The sequence below is a fragment of the Physeter macrocephalus genome, chromosome 12 (assembly GCF_002837175.3).
Source record: "Physeter macrocephalus isolate SW-GA chromosome 12, ASM283717v5, whole genome shotgun sequence".
In the NCBI taxonomy this organism is placed as follows: Eukaryota; Metazoa; Chordata; class Mammalia; order Artiodactyla; family Physeteridae; genus Physeter; species Physeter macrocephalus.
In genome coordinates this window covers 53,790,292-53,812,629 of record NC_041225.1, presented here as the reverse complement: position 1 = coordinate 53,812,629, position 22,338 = coordinate 53,790,292, and the positions used below count along the sequence as shown (strand labels likewise).

At 44.6% G+C, this 22,338-nt stretch overlaps 1 protein-coding gene across 6 annotated transcripts in view; it reads right to left on the bottom strand.

The window, feature by feature from the left end:
• The window catches only part of CRIM1 (cysteine rich transmembrane BMP regulator 1), a 222,166-nt gene that overhangs the window by 94,724 nt on the left and 105,104 nt on the right, over positions 1–22,338 (bottom strand). For 5 of the 6 annotated variants that reach the window (XM_028496713.2, XM_024118670.3, XM_024118668.3 and 2 more), the window contains exons 3-4: positions 20,740–20,982; positions 19,559–19,679 (exon numbers count right to left, since the gene is read on the bottom strand). In XM_028496713.2, the coding sequence (XP_028352514.1) occupies positions 19,559–19,679; positions 20,740–20,982 (364 nt within the window). The remainder of the gene's footprint in view (positions 1–19,558; positions 19,680–20,739; positions 20,983–22,338) is intronic. The other variant, XM_028496714.2, reaches the window with a different exon arrangement.

Here is a 22,338-nt window from a genome sequence, read left to right as displayed (position 1 = left end):
GCCGCAGCGCAGCGTCCACTCCCGTCACTCAGTGTCCACTCCCGTCACTCAGCACCGCAGCGCAGCGTCCACTCCCGTCACTCAGTGTCCACTCCCGTCACTCAGCACCGCAGCGCAGCGTCCACTCCCGTCACTCAGTGTCCACTCCCGTCACTCAGGGCCGCAGCACAGCGTCCACTCCCGTCACTCAGGGCCGCAGCGCAGCGTCCACTCCCGTCACTCAGTGCCGCAGCGCAGCGTCCACTCCCGTCAGTGTCCACTCCCGTCACTCAGGGCCGCAGCACAGCGTCCACTCCCGTCACTCAGGGCCGCAGCGCAGCGTCCACTCCCGTCACTCAGCGCCGCAGCGCAGCGTCCACTCTCGTCACTCAGTGTCCACTCCCGTCAGTGCCGCAGCGCAGCGTCCACTCCCGTCACTCAGCGTCCACTCCCGTCACTCAGCGCCGCAGCGCAGAGTCCACTCCCGTCACTCAGTGTCCACTCCCGTCACTCAGGGCCGCAGCGCAGCGTCCACTCCCGTCACTCAGGGCCGCAGCGCAGCGTCCACTCCCGTCACTCAGTGCCGCAGCTCAGCGACCACTCCGCCTCAAATCCCTGCCTCTCTTTTGCTCCAGGTGAATTCCACACAGCCTTAAGGCCACCGCCCTACAAGGCTTTCTCTGACCAAAAAAGCAACCAGGATTAGTTTTCTCTCCTCTTGGAGTGGACCTGTTCCTCCTATGAAGTCAAAATCCTACTGTTTCTCCTGTGAATTCCCCTAGTGCAGGGGCATGTCTTATTTGTCTTGTAAATGAAAAAATGAAGGACATAAAGACATCCAAACAATAATCTAGAATAAACATTTTTTTTTCATGGCTAGCAAGTCAGAGGTTAGGCCATGCATTGTTTTCACAGTTTTTATGTTTATAAACTTTAAACTCAGGGCTAATTGATGCAGTGCTTTTCAAAATCAGTCTGTGGAGGGAAAGACTATGGAATTTGTTTAGAATGCAGATTCCAGGGTACCACAGTCAAGGACTGTTTCTCGGAGTGTGGGGCAGGGCTCCAGAATCTGCCTGTATAATAAGCTCTCCAGGAGACTCCACTGGAGGGAATCTGGGACCCACTTTCTGAACAACTTGCTCCTAAAGGTGCAGTGTCTCAATCATCACGGTTTAATGTGCACTTTCCATTGGAAAAAGCTATGTACAACTAGTTTTTTCATTTTAATTAGAGTAGCACATTTTGATTAGTAGCACTTGCTCCTGCCTGAATACAGTTGCCTATGAGTGAGAGACATATAGAGTGAAGAAAATGGTAACTTTATTTACTATCCAATACCATCCATCATCTGCCAGAAAATGGATGACTGCTAGCAAACCACTTAAACTCTGGGATGCTCAGTTTTTTTGTCCATAATACAAGATGGCTGGAACCTTAATGAGCTTTCTCCAAGCTACAAAATCCTGTGATTCCATTACTGTCATTCCCATCACTGCCACAGTCTGATCCCGGCTCATCCCCTTCTGCGGCTTCTCCTCGCTTGCACCCTGTCCTTGGAGCGCATCAGCATCTCGCCCTTCCACACCCACCTCCTCCTTACCAAGCACCTCAACCTTCAGGCCCGGCTCAAGATGGGCCTTGTCTCTGACACTGTTTTGTTTTGTTTTGGAGGGGAATGCAGGAAAAGAAACCATATACTCAACAAGTTGAAGAATCAACAGTTTGTTTCACCAGAGTGACTAGAGAAACTGTAAAGGACGCTAAACGATGGGGAGTTAGAAGAAGACACGGTGGGGAGAGGAATCCTCTTTGCCACTCCTGCCACCACTTAGCAAAGCAGCAAACTGTCAGACTCCTCAGTTTCCCCCAGCAGATCCTTATTCCCTGCCCCTTCCTGGAGGGAAAACAACTCAGCGAGGCCCCTGCAAACATGTCTCCCAACCCTGCATTTATTCCACATCCAAACTGAGTGTTGAGCCCTTTGAAAGGGGAGAATCACTGTCTATAAATCAAAAACAACTCTATTCAGGTGGGAAGGAAGGCTCCCTTTACACAAGAGCAAATGTGGAATTAAAAGGGCAAAGCACGGTGTACTACGAGGATTCCACACAGGGTAACAATGAAACTGTCAGCAAAGGAAGTTACAATGACACATAAAACATATTCTTATCCTACAAAAAGTATTTTCAACTTTAATTAAATCTGATGTACTATCTTTCTACGGATTAAATTTCTTACCCCTTTCTAGGTATGTTAAAGAAAAGAAGACTGCAAATAAAACATCCAGAAAGAAATGGGTTTCCCACCTGAGGGTACAACTATCCTGATGGAAAACTGCACTCCTCCCTATGGAAGTTTCTTAGGACCACCATGTTTCTCCTGCCTCATTGTAAGATTTACTGCTAAGTAACAAACCCTCCTTCACCCTTTCTCCTGCTCATTTCTCCTGTGATGCCTTACGTTTCCACCACCCAGGGGGTTAGGCATGTGCCTTAGTTGCAGCAGCAAGCACACGACCCAGCTCTAAGGATCACACGTGCCTCCTTCCAGAAGCCTCCCCGCTCTTTTCACCTGTAACACCAGAAACCCCATGTTCTTCACCACTTTCCCTTCAGAGACAACAGCAAACTCACTCTGCATTTTTGGTTGCTGTTGTCATGTTTTGCTTTTTTCTGCAGGGAGCAACTGAAGGATATGCTCCAGTATAGGGACGGTATCAATTGAGGGCAAGTAGGTAAGATATTCCTCTGCATTTCTTACTACGCAGTATTGGCAATAATGATAAAGTCCACTGTAAGCCCTTAATGACGTAGTCATTTTAGCTGCCCTCTTCCCAGCTTTCTCAAGGAGCAGATGATTATGGCTGGATCCTCAAGGCTGGCCTGTGGCTCAGGAAACTTATCCTTAGGTGCTAAGTTTGAGAGAAAAGTGGTATAAATTGTAAGAAAATAGAGGCAGTGGGCCCGCATGGTTCCTGGAAGATCTATAAATTATCTTGCAGAGTCAAGCCCCTCAGTAAGCAGGTGAGGTCAGGAGAAAGCAAGGGCACTTCACATCGGTTACCGCCTCCACATGCCTGCTTAAAGAAGAGGAGAGTTGGGGCAGTTCCCAAGAGACTCCCTCCTGCAAGGGAGCCAGAGGCACAGACACACAGCTGGGAAGCACCCCCAGGGCCCGTGCCCCTGTTGAACCGTGAGAGCTGGGATCTGGCAAGCATTCTGAACTGCACTCAGTTCAGCCCAACAAGCTGATAACAACCACATCCCAGGACAGGTAGGCTCTCTGCCTTCACCTCCACAGGCCTGGGGGAAAGACACTGGCGTGTGCTCCCATGGTGGGCAGGACGGCCGCAGAGGGGGACAGGAGAGGTGCATGGAGACCCAGGCAGGAAAAGCAGGAAGGAGGGGAAACCGGCACGTGGCACTCTGAGAAGGGGGAGGAGGGGGTCTGGTGGGGACAGGACCTTGTAACAGAGAAACGTCAGGTATTTCCATTTCAGGGCTGGATTCGCCAACCGTATGAGAAATGGATGCTCCGGAACGTGGAATCAGCTTGTTGGTGAACATGCAGTGATCCCGTAACTATCTGCCGAGTGTGTGCGTGTGGTAGGCACTCAGCTGGGTAGGGCTGGGGATACACGGGGTCCTGACCCTCCGTTTAGGAAGCCTGGTTTAGGGAGGTGTCAGATATACATAATCACAAACCAGAACACAATCGGATGGGGACTATTCTGTCTCCTCCCCGGAGCACGTGACGCACAAACACGAACGACATCAGGACTGAACCTCCTATTTGAAAATCTGGACAAACCCTCCACTGCCTGGGCGGCTAACGTTCCTTCAGCTCCTCGGAGCTGCCCGCAGCCTGAGCTGGTGCTGAAAGAGCTGACTCTCAGCACACGTCCACGGGCTCCCTGTGGGCTGTCGATTCCCAGGCCTCTCATCCTGTCATCAGTGCAAAGTGCAAGGTCCTCTGGTCTCCTGTCCTCAAGGGAACGCACATCCCCACGGAGAATCGCTCTGCTTCCAGGGACTCAAACTCCCACACCCACTGCTCTGCCTTCCCCACCCTTTCCTCTCTCAGCATCTGAACATCATCACAGAGGGCACCACTCAAATCTGTCCTAAGCTGGCTCGCCTGAAAACACTACTTCCTTACAGTAAGACCATGAATTTCCCCACACTCACCCTTCACCTGGGGTGGAAGGGAGGCTGACGGTCTCCAAGCTGACCACCATGGGCTAGCCCACGGAGAGCTGTTGCTTTCCTCCCTCATGCAGGCCCTCCCTCTCTGCGACTTTGTCTCCTGCCCATTTCCTACGAGGGTGGAGGTTCAGAGAATGTACTCTGACATCCGGCAGTCTTAGGTTTGAGTTCTGGCCACTTAGGAGCTGTATGACCTTGGGCATCACATCACCCCTCTAAGCCTCACTTGTACTGCATGTAGGATGAGGGTGATTAAAGTACCCATATCTCACAGGACTGCTATGTGGATTAAATAAACTGATATGTGAAAAGTACCCAGGATAGTGCCTGGAACACAGAAGCCCTCAACACCTGTTAGCTATTTTATATATATCATTATAATCTGGAAGCTTCCGGGTCTATGTGGAGGAAGCAGTTTCAACATCCTGACCTCGCTTGATCTTTTGGAGTCCAGTGACCCTTGCTGCCCCTCCACTTCAGCCACTTACTTTACTAGCCACAGCAATCTCAAATTTCAAGTCAGATATCCTAGTCTCTGAGCACAACGGTTCATCCTTCCTTCCAGGTCTCTCAGGCCCAAGTTCCCACCGCACCAACCCTTCAACCTCCCGGAGACATCTTCTCCCAAATCTCTCCCTTTTCTTCTTAGCGTGGGCCTCATCCTGATGGTACCTCCTTAACAATACAGCCCAAACCCATGGCGTTTTACCTGAGTCACCACCTTCATGATACTTCTAAATTTCCTGCCCCTTTAACCTCCATCCATATCTCGTCTCTCGACACCAACCCCAAGTCAGTTACACCCAGAGATGGCAAACGTGTCTTCATTCGAAGGGAAGAGGCATGTTGCAGACAACTCTAGAGGGTCTGTGCCCTCTGAAGGGGCTTCACTACTCACTCCATGCAGAAACCTTTCAACTGCTCAAGAGAAGCCAGAGTTTTACGTCAAGCATCCCAGGTTTTAAATGCTGATGACTAATTTAAAGATGGCAGGGGGCTTCCCTGGTGGCGCAGTGGTTGGGAGTCCGCCTGCCGATGCAGGGGACGCGGGTTCTGTGCCCCAGTCCGGGAAGATCCCACATGCTGCGGAGCGGCTGGGCCCGTGAGCCATGGCCGCTGAGCCTGCGCGTTCGGAGCCTGTGCTCCGAAAAAAGGCAAATCAAAGAAAACATGTCTTGGGGTCAAATTCAGCCCAAAGGCTGCCAACTGCAAATATCCAAGCTGCTGATGACTGGTGGAGAGAAAAAAAAAAAAAAAACGGGTACACACTCAGCAGTAGCTATTCCACCTCTTCAACACTGGAGTCCCTCATGGGTCCAAAGACCTCCACTCATCCCTAAGGATCATTCTTCCAACTAGAGGCACAAAGAGCTGATGCTGTGTGTATATGTGTGAGTAGGGCAGTGTGAGTGGGCACAGATGGGAAGAGTCCATCAAACAAGGGGAAGTGGGGATGGAGGGAAAGACATTCCAGGAAGAGGAAAGAACCTACTCACATCTACAGGGCAAGAAAGAATATAGTGTTTTAGGTTGGAGCAAATGGTTCAGCCACCAGGAGCATATGCTATGCTGGGATTTGGGACTGGAGGATACTGTGGGGGAACTTGCAGGAGACATGGCTAGTGAGACAGGCCAGAGCTGGGTAACAAGGGTCCTTGCATACCATACTAAGAAGTATCTTTAATTGAAAGCAATAAGAAAGTAATAAATATCCTGAACAAGTGACGGAGTCTTGCCAAGGGATGATTATCTACGAAAAAAACCCAACACTGTCATGAATTCCATTTTTCTTGAATCATAAAGATAGGCAGGATTAGTGGTAATACTTTTTATTTTTTCTTTTTCTTTTCTTTTACTGAAGTGTAGTTTTTTTTTTAAACATCTTTATTGGAGTATAATTGCTTTAAAATGTTGTGTTAAGTTTCTGCTGTATAACAAAGTGAGTCTGCTATACGTATACATGTATCCCCATATCCCTTCCCTCTTCCATCTCCCTCCCACCCTCCCTATCCCACCCCTCTAGATGGTCACAAAGCACCGAGCTGATCTCCCTGTGCTATGCGGCTGCTTCCCACTAGCTATCTGTTTTACATTTGGTAGTGTGCATATGTCATTGCTACTCTCTCACTTCGTCCCAGCTTACCCTTCCCCCTCCCCATGTCCTCAAGTCCATTCTCTACGCCTGCATCTTTATTCCTGTCCTGACGCTAGGTTCTTCAGAACCATTTTTTTTTTTTTTTTAGATTCCATATGTATGTGTTAGCATACGGTATTCGTTTTTCTCTTTCCGATTTATTTCACTCTGTATGACAGACCCTTGGTCCACCCACCTCACTACAAATAACTCAATTTTGTTTCTTTTTATGCCTGAGTAATATTCCATTGGATATATGTGCCACATCTTCTTTATCCATTCATCTGTCGGTGGACACTTAGGTTGCTTCCGTGTCCTGGCTATTGTAAATAGTGCTGCAATGAACATTGTGGTACATGACTCTTTCTGAAGTATGGTTTTCTCAGGGTATATGCCCAGTAGTGGGATTGCTGGGTTGTATGGTAGTTCTACTTTTAGTTTTGTAAGGAACCTCCATACTGTTCTCCATAGTGGCTGTATCAATTTACATTCCCACCAACGGTGCAAGAGGGTTCCCTTTTCTAGTGGTAATGTTTTAAGTTGCAAGACACATTAAAAGTTTAAAAATCAATGACCACAATAGCCTAGAATGCCTTTTCCTCTTTCACCATCTGGTGAACTCTGACTCATTCTTAAAGACTGAGCTCAAAAGTCAAATCCAACAGTTTCCCAAATAGGATCTCTGCTCTCTGAGCTTACTTTTTTTGCACACTTCTATTTCTAAAGCACGTAGCCCTCTAAATTGCACTGTTTTCTACGTTTGCCTTTATTTATTTATTTATTTTAACATCTTTATTGGAGTATAATTGCTTTACAATGGTGTGTTAGCTTCTGCTTTATAACAAAGTGAATAAGCTATACATATACATATATCCCCATATCTCCTCCCTCTTGTGTCTCCCTCCCACCCTCCCTATCCCACCCTTCTAGGTGGTCACAAAGCACCGAGCTGATCTCCCTGTGCTATGCGGCTGCTTCTCACTAGCTATCTGTTTTACATTTGGTAGTATATATAAGTCCATGCCACTCTCTCACTTCATCCCAGCTTACCCTTCCCCCTCCCAGTGTCCTCAAGTCCATTCTCTACGTCTGCGTGTTTATTCCTGTCCTGCCCCTAGGTTCTTCATAACCATTTTTTTTTTTAGATTCCATATATATGTGTTAGCATACGGTATTTGTTTTTCTTTCTGAATTACTTCACTCTGTATGGCAGACTCTAGGTCCATCCACCTAACTACAAATAATACAATTTCATTTCTTTTTATGGCTGAGTAATATTCCATTGTATATATGTGCCACATCTTCTTTCTCCAAAGAAGATACACAGATTGCCAACAAACACATGAAAGAATGCTCAACATCACTAATCATTAGAGAAATGCAAATCAAAACTACGATGAGGTATCGCCTCACACTGGTCCGAATGGCCATCATCAAAAAATCTGCAAACAATAAACACTGGAGAGGGTGTGGAGAAAAGGGAACCCTCTTGCACTGTTGGTGGGAATGTAAATTGATACAGCCACTATGGAGAACAGTATGGAGGTTCCTTAAAAAACTAAAAATAGAACTACCATACGACCCAGCAATCCCACTACTGGGCATATACACTGAGAAAACCATAATTCAAAAAGAGACATGTACCACAATGTTCATTGATAATTCAAAGAGTCATGTACCACAATATTCATCACAGCACTATTTACAATAGCCAGGACATGGAAGCAAACTAAGTGTCCACAGACAGATGAATGGATAAAGAAGATGTGGCAGGTATACGCCTTTCCTTTAGATGGTAAGCTCCTTGACATCAGTGTCTACATCTTATTCCTACAAGGTTAGCATAACATCCAGCACATGATAAACACTCGAATATTTGTTCTCCACACAGACTAAAAGCACTATGGGATTCAGATGCTAGGACTTGCCACAGCTTAACTATCTATAAATTTAACCAAAAGCATATACTGTGGTAGGCAATGAGGAGATTGAGACTTACAAGGTGCATCCTTGTCCTCAAAAAAGTACACAATCTAATGTCTTAGGAAGTGTCATAAGAGTCTTCAAGAATCCATGATCTAGTTATGGAGATCAGAGTACTCCATCATCTTATCATAAGAGTCATGACATACAAACAAAGGCAAAATCAGGAAAGGTTCATTTAAAATGCACTTGTCTGCATGATACATTCACAACGGACTAACTGAGCATCAAGTCCAAGAGAAACCAGCTGTCTCCACCTTCAGGGTTGCAGGCAAGCAGTTAAACATCTGCTGGGCAAATAAAACCCTGAACCCTCTGCACTCTGTGTCTACACAGGGGTGAGTCTTATCACTTACATCCCATGTAAAGGTGCAAATGAAGAGTAAAATATAGTCCACCAAATTTGGGGTTGCTTCTGGCATTTCCAGAAGAGGTAGGATTTTAATATGTTAGATTTGCTTATTAGTTACGTAAATAGCTTCACAAAACATTTTTGCAGAACTGTCTGGAGCTGTTCTCCCGTTCAGCTCTATCATGATGATGATGATTTCAAATGAGGGTGGATGGGGAAAGCCCTCTGAGGTTCAATATTATCTAGGCTGTGCATTCCACTTTCCAACTTAATTGAAAGTCTTATGGAATTCAGCTGAGTTACTCGCTTTGAGCGAGAGTCAGAAGGCCATGTCTTTACCATTTGGTGATGGCCAGGCTCACTTAGATCAAACTGAAAGCCTCTGAGTGAGAGCCCTGAGCTTTGTTTCAGCACTGAAACAAATATAAACTAAGACTAGACACTGGTCAAATGCATGGTGAAACACAAAAGACATAAGGCACTAGTATAGGAAGTGCAGGGCTTACACATCTGAAGTGAATTATTGACAAATTAAACTCAGTACTAGGGAGATAGTTCATCTCCAATGGGCAAGGGCTTTACTTCTAGGAAAGCATATTTTCTTCATTCTGGGGATAAGTCCAATAATAACATGGAATTCCTTCAATTATTTTGTTTTAAAAACATCAGAGTTTAATATAGACTCTGGCTTTTTTCGTCATGAGTTGACTTGCTCCTTTGGGCCAAAAATTACTGTGACAGAGGGCAACAGAATAGATGTTCTTTTCTTAGTTGAGAAAGAAGGGCTTCAAATATATTTCCAAATTTTTCTGCATGTGTTTAGAAACAGAGAGAATGCTACCATGATAGCATGTCAAGAGTCAGGAATGTTTTAAATCTGTGCTATGCTAATCCATATTTTACATATTGGATAACTTAATTTATTCCCCAAAAGCAGCTGGATAAATTATTCAAATTAAAGGGAACAACCAAAAAGTGAAATGAATTAGAGATATTTGTCTACTAAAAGATTAATCTTACCAAAAGAATCCCAAAACTGTTATTAAGTGCTGTCTTCTTCAAGACAAGGTCTTGGGAACAGATGGACATGATAACTCATTACAAGATTCTTAATTTGATAAAGTCTTTTTGAAAATGAATATTCAGGGATAATTTCCACTGGTTAGTTTCCATAAGCATGATACATGCAACTTAATTACCTAGCACACCGTTAAGAGCATAGGCATCTACAATAACTGTTATTTGATGATCTAAAGAACACCATCTCAAAGAACTAAAGGGGGGGGGCCTCCCTGAGCTTTGCGAAGGAACCTGCCTTTTCTGAGCCACATGCAGGTAGTTTCTGGCTTTGACATCCGTGTCTCGTTGGGCTGATGTGCCCTGTGATGACAGTCTTGTCCTCCGCGTTCCTGACCCTTGTGTAGTCCTCCCGCACACCCTCCAGCCCCTCAACACCCTCCTAAAGGCGTCAACCAGCAGAATGATAGGCTGAGGCTCTGGAGTCAAGACTTGACTGGGGAGCTCTGGAAAGTTGAATCACCCAAGTGTAAGTGTAGCAGCAAAGTCTTGACACTGTCCCTCCAAGACTATTACTCAAAAGCAGAGAGATGTTAATGGAGCAGAGGGGGATATAATGGGACTTTTCTGTAAGATCATACCTGTAGATTCCAAACTTTGAAACTACAGGCAAATATGGAGGGATATGAAACATGATCATCAGTGATTCTGTGTGTGCGTGTGTGTGTGTGTGTGTGTTCCCTTCTTATTACCTTCCAAAGGCCTGCAACTTTTCTGAGACTGGCGGAGGTGATATTTGTAAGGTACTGAGTTCCTTCAAGCCTTGTCCCTATCTTATTCATTACCACCAAGCCCAGTGTTCTCTGTCTTCCATGAGGTTCTCAATGAGTCTTGGCCATTTAACTGAGCATTTCTAAATCTGCACCTTGTTTTCACTCACTGTAGCTTTGTGGTTAGATTAATTTTGATGTAACTCAAGCGCTTCTGAAAGGAAAAGACAACCTGCCAAAGATTCCATTCTGTTGGCTTCAGCAGGGATGATTCAATTTCAGGCTATAAATTCTGAAACCCCGGAAAGCTTCTTTTCTAAATATCTACATCCAGTCACAAGAAACAGCGTGCAGCAATCTGCTAAGACTCTATTATTGTAATACAATACAGTACCAACAAGACAAATTTTCTTGAGAGCACAGAGAAATCAGCATGGAGGAATGGGAACTAAGCATCCTAGATTTTCAACCTGAAGCAGCAGAGTATGACTATCTAGATGTTGTGGTAAAGGAAAAAAAAATTCATGACCTTCGTTCTGGTCATGGGCTGTATATCTGAAGTATCTTTCTGATACAATAGGGTTGGGCACCCTTCCTTTTTTCTTGTTTCCTTTCCTGGAATTACAGTGTTTGTAGCTGTTATAATATGACACGGTATGAGTGAGAAATTGTCTTCTAAGGTCAATGTCTTACAAGACAGAAATAAAACTGAGGCTCAAACAAAGAAAAGGGAACTTAACTCAGTGGACCATTTTTTATTTTAAGAGACATAGAAAGAAATGGTGTAATCATAAAGTTAGGAACAGAGAATCTAAACCTCTTCCACAAATTTAATGCTCTCTGTGTGTATATACAAGTTACTGTGAAATAAAGAAAAATGCAATAAAAATATGGAGACGCTGGATAAAGAGGAGTGACAGGGAAGAGAGACAAAGACAGACTACCTTAAGGAAAGTGGGGTAGCAATAGCTGGGGAAAGACAGGTACAAATACTGGTGTGGGAGCCAGCCAGCAGCCATGCACAGGCTGACGGGAGTTCATGGTGGTGAGCGTGCAGGGTTCGTAGGAGGACGCCACACCCAGCACGCTCCCCACAATGTACCCAGAAAGGCAGGCCGACAGGCAGAGATATCAACATTCTATGAGAAAGCAGTTTAACACAATAAGTCCTTATCTTATGGATTCAGCCTTTGGCCACACAGTCTCTGCTCCTGCTATATAAGGGGCTATCTATTTACAGATATTTAAAAAAACAACAACAACTAACTAGCAATATTCAACCAGCCATTAACCGACAGGCAATCTATTTTGTTGGATTACCACTCAGCTTTCACAATTCAACCAGTTCTGAGCATCCTGGTTTAAATTATTAGTCTAAGAAAAAATTATTATTATTATTTCATTTTGCCTTTCCTATTTTATTTTCAAAGAAAATGGAAAAAAAGAAAAAGTAACTGTAATTCTTTTATGACCTCCTTTGGACTTTATCCCCTTCCTATCATGATGAAAACCATATATCTCACCCATTATCTTCTGAGTTCTGGGATTTTCTAAAATTTTCCTTCTCATTTCTTTCTCAGGAATCTCCTATCACCAGCAAATTGGGTTTGTTCCCCACCCACCCCAAAGGGTTTGGGAAAAGTCAAAAAATTTAAATTTAAGTAGAAGTTACTTTTGAGATCATCAAACCCCTCATCCCCTCCTTCTCTCTCAGGTAAGAAAACAGACCCAGATGATGTGAGAGGCTTGTCCAGATTCATGCAGCAGTGGACCTGGATTCTAGAACTCAGCATCCAGGCACAGGTTCTTTCCGCATAGCACCAGGTGACATGTGAAGGAGTATTCTTTAGTTGCTGAACAGTCTACTCACATGTACACATTTGCCCACACACTACGCTGTAAAAGAAAGTGTATGGGGCTTCCCTGGTGGCGCAGCGGTTGAGAATCCGCCTGCCAATGCAGGGGACACGGGCTCGTGCCCCGGTCCGGGAAGATCCCACATGCCGTGGAGTGGCTGGGCCCGTGAGCCATGGCCACTGAGCCTGTGCGTCCGGAGCCTGTGCTCCGCAACGGGAGAGGCCACAACAGTGAAAGGCCCGCATACCACAAAAAAAAAAAAAAAAAAAAGAAAGTGTATGACATGGAATGGTAGGTCCCCTGAGTGGTGGGGCCGGAGAGGGGCTATGGGGAGTGAGCTCAGGACCACAGCAGTATGGTGCTAGCTGGTGATCTTTGCTCACGAAGCCTGGCTCTGCCACTCCGCCGGCAGGACCCTTCCTGAAACGGGAGAGCCATACAACCTGCCTCCTGTGGGCGGGGCAGCGCTGGGATTCAGGTTCAGCTACATTCTCACTGGAACTGTACTCAGAATTTAATGTGCTCAAGACATCCTATTAAACGTTTTAGGGAAAACCAAAGTCACATATTAGTCAACATTTTAGCCTACAGATAGTCTAAAATTTTTAATTACTTTGGACTAAGAAGAAAAAGTTAAAAATGCTTCCAAATCTTGATTTAAAAATAAAAGAGGATTTTCAGTATAGTCTCAGAAAGCAAGAGATATAAATGTTCTGGTTATAGGTTCTGGAAAAGAATCAGACCCTTTAGTCAGAGAGAGGCTGCAGCCAGGAGGGAGCTTGGGAACCTGGCTTGATACACTGCACACAACCCAGGAGAAACCCTATTTTAAGTTTTTCAACATTATAAACACTGACTTAATTTATTTCCACCTCAAAATAACTAGATTGGATTTTCCTAAATAACTATCAAGGAATGGATGTTTAGAGACAGAAATTGACGACAGAATGTTTCAGAACAAAAAGTTGGGGACAAATCTCATTAAAATAAATTTAGAATGGGTGACTGTCAATAACATTATATTCATTCATCTTCTTAATAAAAACATAAGAATAGTTACATAACAAAGCAAAAGGCTTAAGGGTATTGAAACAGTCATTTGACTTACAGTAAAAGGGAATACAGTAAAGGTATTACTTTTTAGATTTTTAACTAGTTAATTTCTCCCCTGTGAGCCTGTATCTAAAAAGCCTGGTGAAAAATTACAGAGGCAAAGGGAAAACTCTGTAAAATGCAGCACATACATCGGGGATAGCAAAGGGTGAGGAGTGCAGAGAAAAAACAAAACAAAATATGATCTGGGAGCTTTCTTCTTAATAAATAATCTAAGCTGGCCGACACAGGAGGACATGGGATGCACAGAGGTACAGCCCAGGCTGGATCTACCCTCCAACCACACCTGGTGGGTCTATTTTTCTCAGACAACTATCCATTCCAGAATCAACCATTACCGAGGGAATTACTATGTACATCTTTGAAAGTTTTTTTTTTCTGTTTGTTTTAAAAATTGACCTGGTTTTATCAGGCAGATCTTATGGCGTCCAAAAATGGCATTCCCTGTTGTGTGATGAGAGAAAACCAAGATTAACTAGATAGTCACAACATTCCAAAAGGAGAGGAGTTAAAAATAATGATTGGCTAAATGATGCTTAAAGTCGAGGTGGTGTTCAGAGGCTCCTAAATCATGTATCTACTCCCAGGTGAACTGCTGACTGGCAAGTGAAGGGAGAAGCAGAAACAGAGCAGCTGAGAGAAAGGAGGGCCCTGAGTCCCAGGGCCAGAAGGACACTAGTCTTTGGAAAGAAGGTCGCAGGGCTGCAACACTCCACCAACTTTCGACCATTAGAAAATGAAACCTAAGGGGGCCCCTATTTTGATGATATGTATGTTATGGTGGATTAAAAATGGTCACAAATTCTTTGCAGCTTCTCCCATCAAGAGGTGGAATCTACTGCCCCACTCTTTGAACCAAGGCTCTCCCTGTGAATTGCTTACACTATCAGAATGCAGTGGAGGTCATGCTGTGTGACTTCCAAGTTCTTGGTCTCTTTTAAGGCTTTGCTACTTCCTCCCTTGCTTCTGCCATCACATAAAGGAGCCAGGATGAGGGACCACACGGGGTGACAGGCCTTTCCAGCCAGACATGTGAGAATGATGCCACCGTAGACCATCTAGCCCCAGATGACCCACCAGCTGGCTACAGAAGAACCTCCCAGTTAAAACACTGAGGCATGAGAAATAATAAATCTTCATTGTTTTAAGCAACTTCTTTTGGGGGTGCCTTGTTACACAGCAATGTGTAACTGAAACATGGGTATATTTTGTTAATATGTACTATGCTGATATAAACAAACATGATAGTGAGATATAAATTCATTTTCTTTGATACATTTCCTGAACTTAAAAACAACAACAAAACATTGCATTAAAAAAAAAAAAAAACTGCACTGGAGGGTATAGGGCTTTGAATCAAAGAACCTGGGCTGAAGACTTGGACCTGCTCTGTCCCTTGTACCAAAAAACATTTGTGATCTTGCACAAGTCACTTATTCTCTCAACCTCTGTTTTCATAGCCATAAATTTCTCATGGAGTCAGAAAGATGACAAAATGAGGGCAGCAAAAGTGAAAAATGCTTTGTAAACAGCAAGGTACACTACAAATTTAAGCTGTCACTGTTACTGCCACCTAGATGTTACTTAAAGACTTTCCTGTTTTTCCTTCCCTGCAAAGACATCATTTGATCAAAGCATCTGACATAACTTTCTCTTTGTAAGTTTCCTATGGCATGGAGGCACTGGCGTGCACACATGCACACATGTACAAAGGGTCTTACAAAGACCGTGAGGTGTCATGAGCCCCATGGACAGTCCCATTTTTCCTTTTTGTCATCATGCAGGGTTCAGGCCCAGTTTAAGGCCCAGAGCCACTAAGTCTCATTCCTTTTCACTATCTCCTGAAAGGTATGATGAGCTGCCATATACCTCACAACATATTCTAGCACCAACAGAAGAGAAGAGGATGAAAAGAATTAGCGGAGTGCTTGGACACCTAAACCAAGTTCAGGGAAGGAAGAATTAAAAATGATAATTATATCACAAAGAATGATATCTAAACAAGATGAAGTTCAGGAGAAAAGACAGCAAAAGAGGGGACAATGAAGGATGGGCCATTAAGAAAAAGCAGAGACTCAGCAAGGGGAGAGAGGGACTAACGTATCCTTAGAAAGGGCAGAGGTGGGTGGGAGAAGCAGTACTTGTTAGGCATGGAAGTGGAAAGAGATATCCATGCACCATAAGGACATCTGCAGGGGAGTATCGATCACTTGGAAGAGCTCAGCTCATGTTCCATGAATGAATGAATAACTGAATGAATAAATGAACTGAGAACAGGCAACTCAAAAGAAAATTCACAAAGTGAGCAAGTACTTACACCCAAACAGGGCAGTCAGGGGCCTGAATGGGTGACACAGTCTCACTGGGAATGGCAATTCCATTTGGATGGTAATGAAGGAGGGAGAGATTTATTCTTTAAGATGAGGGCAGAATGTCCACAAATTCCTTTTTTAGTCTATGCAAGTATAATAAGTCCTACAAAAAAGGGGCTGTGACTTCCACCTAAGGTAAACTTCTACTGCTAAAGTTTCCAATATGTTACCTTACTCTGTCCTGACTGTAAAGGGCTTTTCCCCCCTGAATCCGCCACACAATCAGTTTTGATCTCAAATGGCTATAATTTCTTAACAGTACTCTTTATAAATATGCTGGTAAAGGTCAAGTCATCATAACAGGGCTCTGCATATTCTAAAATGCTCTTTTTTATACCTAATCATGGTCTCAAAGAGAAAACCTTTGACGTGGATCACACACAAGGATAAAGTTAGGTAGTTTTCTTCTCTTAAAATACTACCAGTGGGCTTCCCCGGTGGTGCAGTGGTTGAGAGTCTGCCTGCCGATGCAGGGGACACGGGTTCGTGCCCCGGTCCGGGAAGATCCCACATGCCACGGAGCGGCTGGGCCCGTGAGTCATGGCCGCTGAGCCTGCGCGTCCGGAGCCTGTGCTCCGCGACGGCAGAGGCCACAACAGTCAGAGGCCCACATACCGGAAAAAAAAAAAAAAAAAAAAAACTACCAGTATTACAACATATTAGGCTCTCTTCTTTTTATTTCCGCTTTCACGTGACTGTTTGGGTTTTTATTCTCTTATCAAAGTATGACCTGTCTGTCATCCTCCTTAATAAGTGGGAACCCATTTAATATGCTCAACTAGGTTAAGTCACAGTCTGAGTGTATTCTGCATTACTGATTCATTCGTAATTAATGCATACACAGAGGAAAAGAAAGAAGACACAATTCCTGACCTGGAGAAATGTCCTTTAGCTGGTGAGACAAGACTTTACCCATGTTAACAGTTACATAACAATGCAAGGAAGTATATGATTAATTGGCAACATGGACAGGATATGTTGGGAGTACCTAGGGAGTGAGACGGGTGTTGGCTGAAGAACAAAGACCTTGTGGATAAAGCAGAATTTAACTGGGAGTCCTGCAGGATGAACAATACTATTAGAAAAGGTAGAATGGAGAGATAAAGGCATCTCATGCTTTAGGAGGTGAGCCCAGTGCTTGGAGTGGAGGATTTCTGCAATATTGAGAATTGGCCATAAAGAAGGGGATTGGGAGGAAACTGCAAGGGTTTTATAGTGAGACAAGGAGTAGTATTATTACCACCTAATGGCAGGAAGATAATTTTTCTCTTCCTCAACATATAATTCATCATGGCCAATAGTGGGCCTGTTCATTCATTCATTCATTCACTCATTCATAAATGTAGGTTACCACTTTATATCAAGTCCTGTTCCATGTACCAGAGGCTATAAAATACTCCCTTCCCTGAGAAGCACACAGAGTAGGAGAGACTGACCAAAAAAAATCAATGATTTCCGTGTATTATGAAAAGGGCTATGATAAAGAGATACATGGGAATTAGATTACAAGGGAGCAGAGGAGAGACACCTAAGTCATCTTTAGGGGCTGAAGACTGAAAAACACTTCAAAGAGAAGGAAATGTAGTCCTGAAAAAGGAGAAGTTTGTAGAAGGGGAAGGCAATCGGGGAAGAGCCCACTGCAAATGCAAAGGCCCGGAGCCCCGAGACAGCTTGGGGGATGGGGGAAATCCAGTTCAGGTGGGAACACAGGATGCATGTGGAGAAGGGGCAGCTGGGGAGGAAGGGTCACTGACTATTTAAAATACAGGAAACCAAAGAGCTGTGAGAACTTATCCCTCCCTGCAAATAATTTACCCTGGGATTTTTGGATGGCTTCCTTCTCCATGCTTCCAATTTCTTCATTAGAGCCACCTTTAACTGAATATCCTTTGGTTCTGAATGCCAAAGTCAAAATTAGGTCAATACGTAATAATCACCCCAAGGTTTATGTTTACCAGACTCACGGAAGCTTAGGGATAAAAACGGAAGGCTTCTACTTGAACCTCCTTTCCAAGGTAACATTTCTTCTAAGCATTCCTGGAAGGTGGCCATCCAGACGGAAAGAAGTCTCTCCAGCCCCAGGGAGCTCAGTTTATCTCAGGAAACAGCCCAGTGCATGACTGTACATCATTAGTTGTAACAAATTTTTTTTCCTTAAATTGAAATTATGTCTTCCTGTTGCTTCTATCCATTTCGACCCCTTAGAGTGAAAAAAAAAGCCCACTGTGCCTCCTACATACAAATGGTGCTACATTACATTTATAACAGTGAATTGAGAAATGTCCCTTTTGCTCTCTAAAGGTCTTGTTAATTGACAACTGGCTTAGTTTTGATTAATTAGGTGGTCTAATATCATGTGCCATCTTCCTTTTCATGAAGACCTTGAAGGGACATCTCTCACTGTTAGTAATACTCCATTTTCCTCCTTTACTGATTAGTAATACCTTATGTTTGCACAATACTTCAACCCTTTCCAAACATCTTCACGTAAATTATCACAACGTAGTGTCGTAAGAAAGTGCTATGCCACTGTATGTCACCTTCACAAAAATCTCTGCACCTGTTTTATGATGCACTATAAAGGACAGGGCAAGTCCTGTAAAATATGTCTGAGAGAATCCTACGGTTTCTGACACAACAATGGCTAGTAAATATCAAAGAATTAACATGTTTTAAGAGAAGGAAGAAGAAAAAAGTAGTCATCAGAACAAACTCTGGATGTCTACTTCAATCATGGACAAATGACTGATTCTTTCCTTAACTACAGACCATACACATTCCTAACTTAGCAAACCATTTGTTTAATCACAATTACTCATGCAACAAACACAGATGCGAAGTGCCTGGCACAGGGACTGAGGGAGAGAGAGCTTAGATATGGGGTTAAGGAAGGTACCATGTTAACTCTGGATATTAAATGTAAAGCAAAAGTTGAAAGAACTGAGATGGCTTAGTCAAAATCATGACTTAGTGACCTGGGAAAGATGGAGGGGAGGACCTGGTAGGGAAGAGGGGAGGGCACTCAGCAGGGGAAATAGAACGTAAACCCCGTGATTCCAAGCACGGTCTTTCCCAAAGCAAAGGACAAAGTACCAGCTCTACGGTGGTGCTATGAAGACTGTCAAGGATGGGGCCTGGGGACCCTTGTGTTCTGGAGTAAGTCTGGCCCTGCAGGGTTAAGGGGATGTCCTGCTACTAAGACTAAACTGACAGCAGCTTTTTCCCCATCAAGCCAAAGAGAGATGTGCTTGTTCCTCCAGAAAGCATTATAGGAATTTAAACTCCTTGTTGCCTCAGCAAGTTACAGGTCTGGGTAGATGTGTGATTGCAAACGTCAAGGATCCCTGGGGAGCAATTCTATGATCCTTGCAGTGTTTCACCCCATTGGACACAATGGTTCAACACCTGTAAGATTCACTGCACAGGACCAAATGACATGCCTACTATGGATCGATACCTTGCTGCTTCCCTGGCTCCAGACTGAGGGACACACGTGCCTGTTTAGTTTGCAGCCTGCAAAAGTGCACAGGCACCCCAACCTGAGGAACCTCTAAGGATTAGGGACTAAACCTGAGGACGGTTGACTCTGGCCCCAGGAACGATACATGGAACTACCAAGTCATAGTAACCGTTCAGTGATTTCTCCATAGAAACAGGACGATATTAGGGTTCTCTGACCCTTGGGGAAAACAAACGGCATGCCTGAAACTGCCTTTTGTGATGCTAACACACAGGACAGAGGAGAAAGTGTAAAAAACGAATGACGGACCGACCTTGTTGGCAGGGTGCAGCAACCATCCGCTGTGAGTCTGACTTGAGTTTCGTAGCTGTCCAGGGGGCACACGGCCTGCTGAACGGAGGGACACTCCACAGTGCTGCAGTCAACGCTGAAAACTAGGGGGCAAACAGAGGCACCATTCACCGTTACGTTTCCTTGCATTTTGAGTCCCCAAATGAAACGCTGGCTCTTCAAATTTTTGTAGTTTCCTTGCTTCCTGGAAACCCTGTCTTAGCACTGGCATTTTCATTTCCATCAACGTTAGAGAACTGTAATATGACCCAAATCTTCTGTTCAAGAAAAGAAGGGAACAAGACGCTGAAGGGTTAAGATGCAGACAGAGAAAGACAGAGAGTTAAATCAGTGGTGATTCTGTGGATGGTGATGATCAGCCAGAGGCATTTCTGATGAAACAGTTCAAGAGATGAACAAGGGCTTGCTTGGCCTGAGCACTTACCAAGCAGTTAAAAAAAATCTGACCCATGGTTAGAAACTTCGGAAGAGGAAATCTCTGCAGTCCAGACCTATTCACAGACCACATTAGAAATGCAGCCACAAGAACAAAGATGTTAGAAATACCATAGATCCAGAAACAGCTGGGACATGACTACGAAACAAATGTGGCAAAGAAGTTGAGTAAACAGTCAAAGATGACTTAGCACATGCTATAAAGCTAACGGATGGATGGTGGGGAGCTGGCAAGGAAGAAGATTGGGGCTGAGTATTTCATGATAAAATGTCTGGCATTTTGATGCATATGTTTATCTAAAAATAACTTTCTGTTTTATGTATGATGATTGTTTTTAAATGTAATACTTTATAAAGTGACAGATATATCTGCAAATGAGGACGATGACCTCCTCTGGGGGAATGAAGCAGGCAACCATAGTACCATAAATGTTAACCCTACTGCCCCCATCAAGCATACTTTGAAGGAAGAGGAAAGAAGAAGAAAAGAGAAAAAGACAGGGTCCCTCTCTGAAGGCACTTCTGTACCAGTGGATTATCTGGTTCTCTGACTGGAGGGCAGAAGCCAGGCTGCCGTTAGCCCAGAGCAGCAGGTTTGCAGCGTCCCACTGTCAAGTGGCCAGGGTGGGGCGGGGGGCAGGGGAAGGCTGGCTGCTGCTGCCCTCTGATGCAAAGCAGCGAGGCTGCTGGGACCAAGCCCGTGCATACCTGGTTTGCACTCATAGAGGTCACAGCACTCTCCCGGCTTCCCTGAGGCTTTGGACACAAGTATGTTCAGGTATCCTGGCTGGCAGACTTTCCGCAGGCAGCCCGCGGGGTCGCACACGCAGCGGCTGGGGAGGGGGCAGCACTCCCCGGGGGGTGCGTAACCCTCGATCAGAACGGAGTCTTCAGGACAACGCGGAGAGAACTGGACTTCACAGCGGGCCTTGGAGCAATCTGGCTTCTCTTCTAAATGGGAGAGAAAGAGTTTAGCACAGGCCCAGGGGCAGCATGGGGCACTTTCCCCATAAGTGCAGGCAGCCCTGATGATAGACTAACTAACAAAGAGTACAGGAGGGACAGAAATCTGGTGAGAACCCTCAAACACAGCTAAGCTGCCCATGGAAATCTTTCCCGTGACCTGCTCATGACACCAGAGCGAGAGGTGGAAGCTGCCTTCTCCATCGGCCCATCCCCTCCCTTGTGCTGAACAATCCATGTCCAGCACATGGACCAGGTTAAGAAAGGCAGAGGGAAGATGCCTATGTGACGTGGAGACTCTGAAAACGGGACTCAGTCACTGACCAATGGAAAGATCTTTAAGTTTAAGAGGAGTTTTAAGGGCCGTTCTTTGAAAACAGTGTACATTTAAACACCAAAACAGGCCCACAAATACCTAATGGCTGCTTTGGGGACTGAAGACAAGATGCATGACAATCACCACGGAGGAACTCGACCTCCAAGCTCTGAAATTTGAGGAGATGAACAGATTAAGATGATATGAAAGCTTTAGCAAGATGGATATTGAGCCAAATTCCCATGTAATTTCCCGAAATGGCATCTGGTGCGTTTCTATCCCTAGCAGAAATCCATCAAATGTACCTCGTTCTCCTTTCTCCAGTATTATGTCACCAACCTATTGCTGCACTTCCATTTTACAGATAAGAAAAATAAATCAAGCAAAGCCCTAGCTTCTGGAGCCCCAGTACACAGCTCAGTTTCTTGGTTTAAGCTTTTAAGAAACTTATAGCCACATTAGGCCCTTGTCAATTGCATTATTATGAACTTTCATCAAATCTTTAACTGTGGTCATTTTTAAGTCTTTTGTCATTTACAGACAGTTCTGGGTGTACCCTGATGCTTTTGCAAAAATGTTCCTATATTGGGCTTCCCTGGTGGCGCAGTGGTTGAGAATCCGCCTGCCGATGCAGGGGACACGGGTTCGTGCCCCGGTCCGGGAAGATCCCACATGCCGCAGAGTGGCTGGGCCCGTGAGCCATGGCCGCTGAGCCTGCGCGTCCGGAGCCTGTGCTCCGCAACGGGAGAGGCCACAACAGTGAGAGGCCCGTACCACAAAAAAAAAAAAAAGTTCCTATAAAAGGGTTTCACCTTCAAGGAATTCATGGAAAAGACTCTGACAAGTACAGGTTTCTGGTAACTGACTATAGTGCTGAACCGAATGAAGAAGCATTTTCAGAACTCTAATGGAAAACTGATGAATTCATAGAAGTGCTAACAAAAGATCAAGATGAAAAAAAAATTAATTACATGGGACTGAGTGAACTGATGAGGATGATTATAATTTTTGTGACTTTCTGTTTGAAT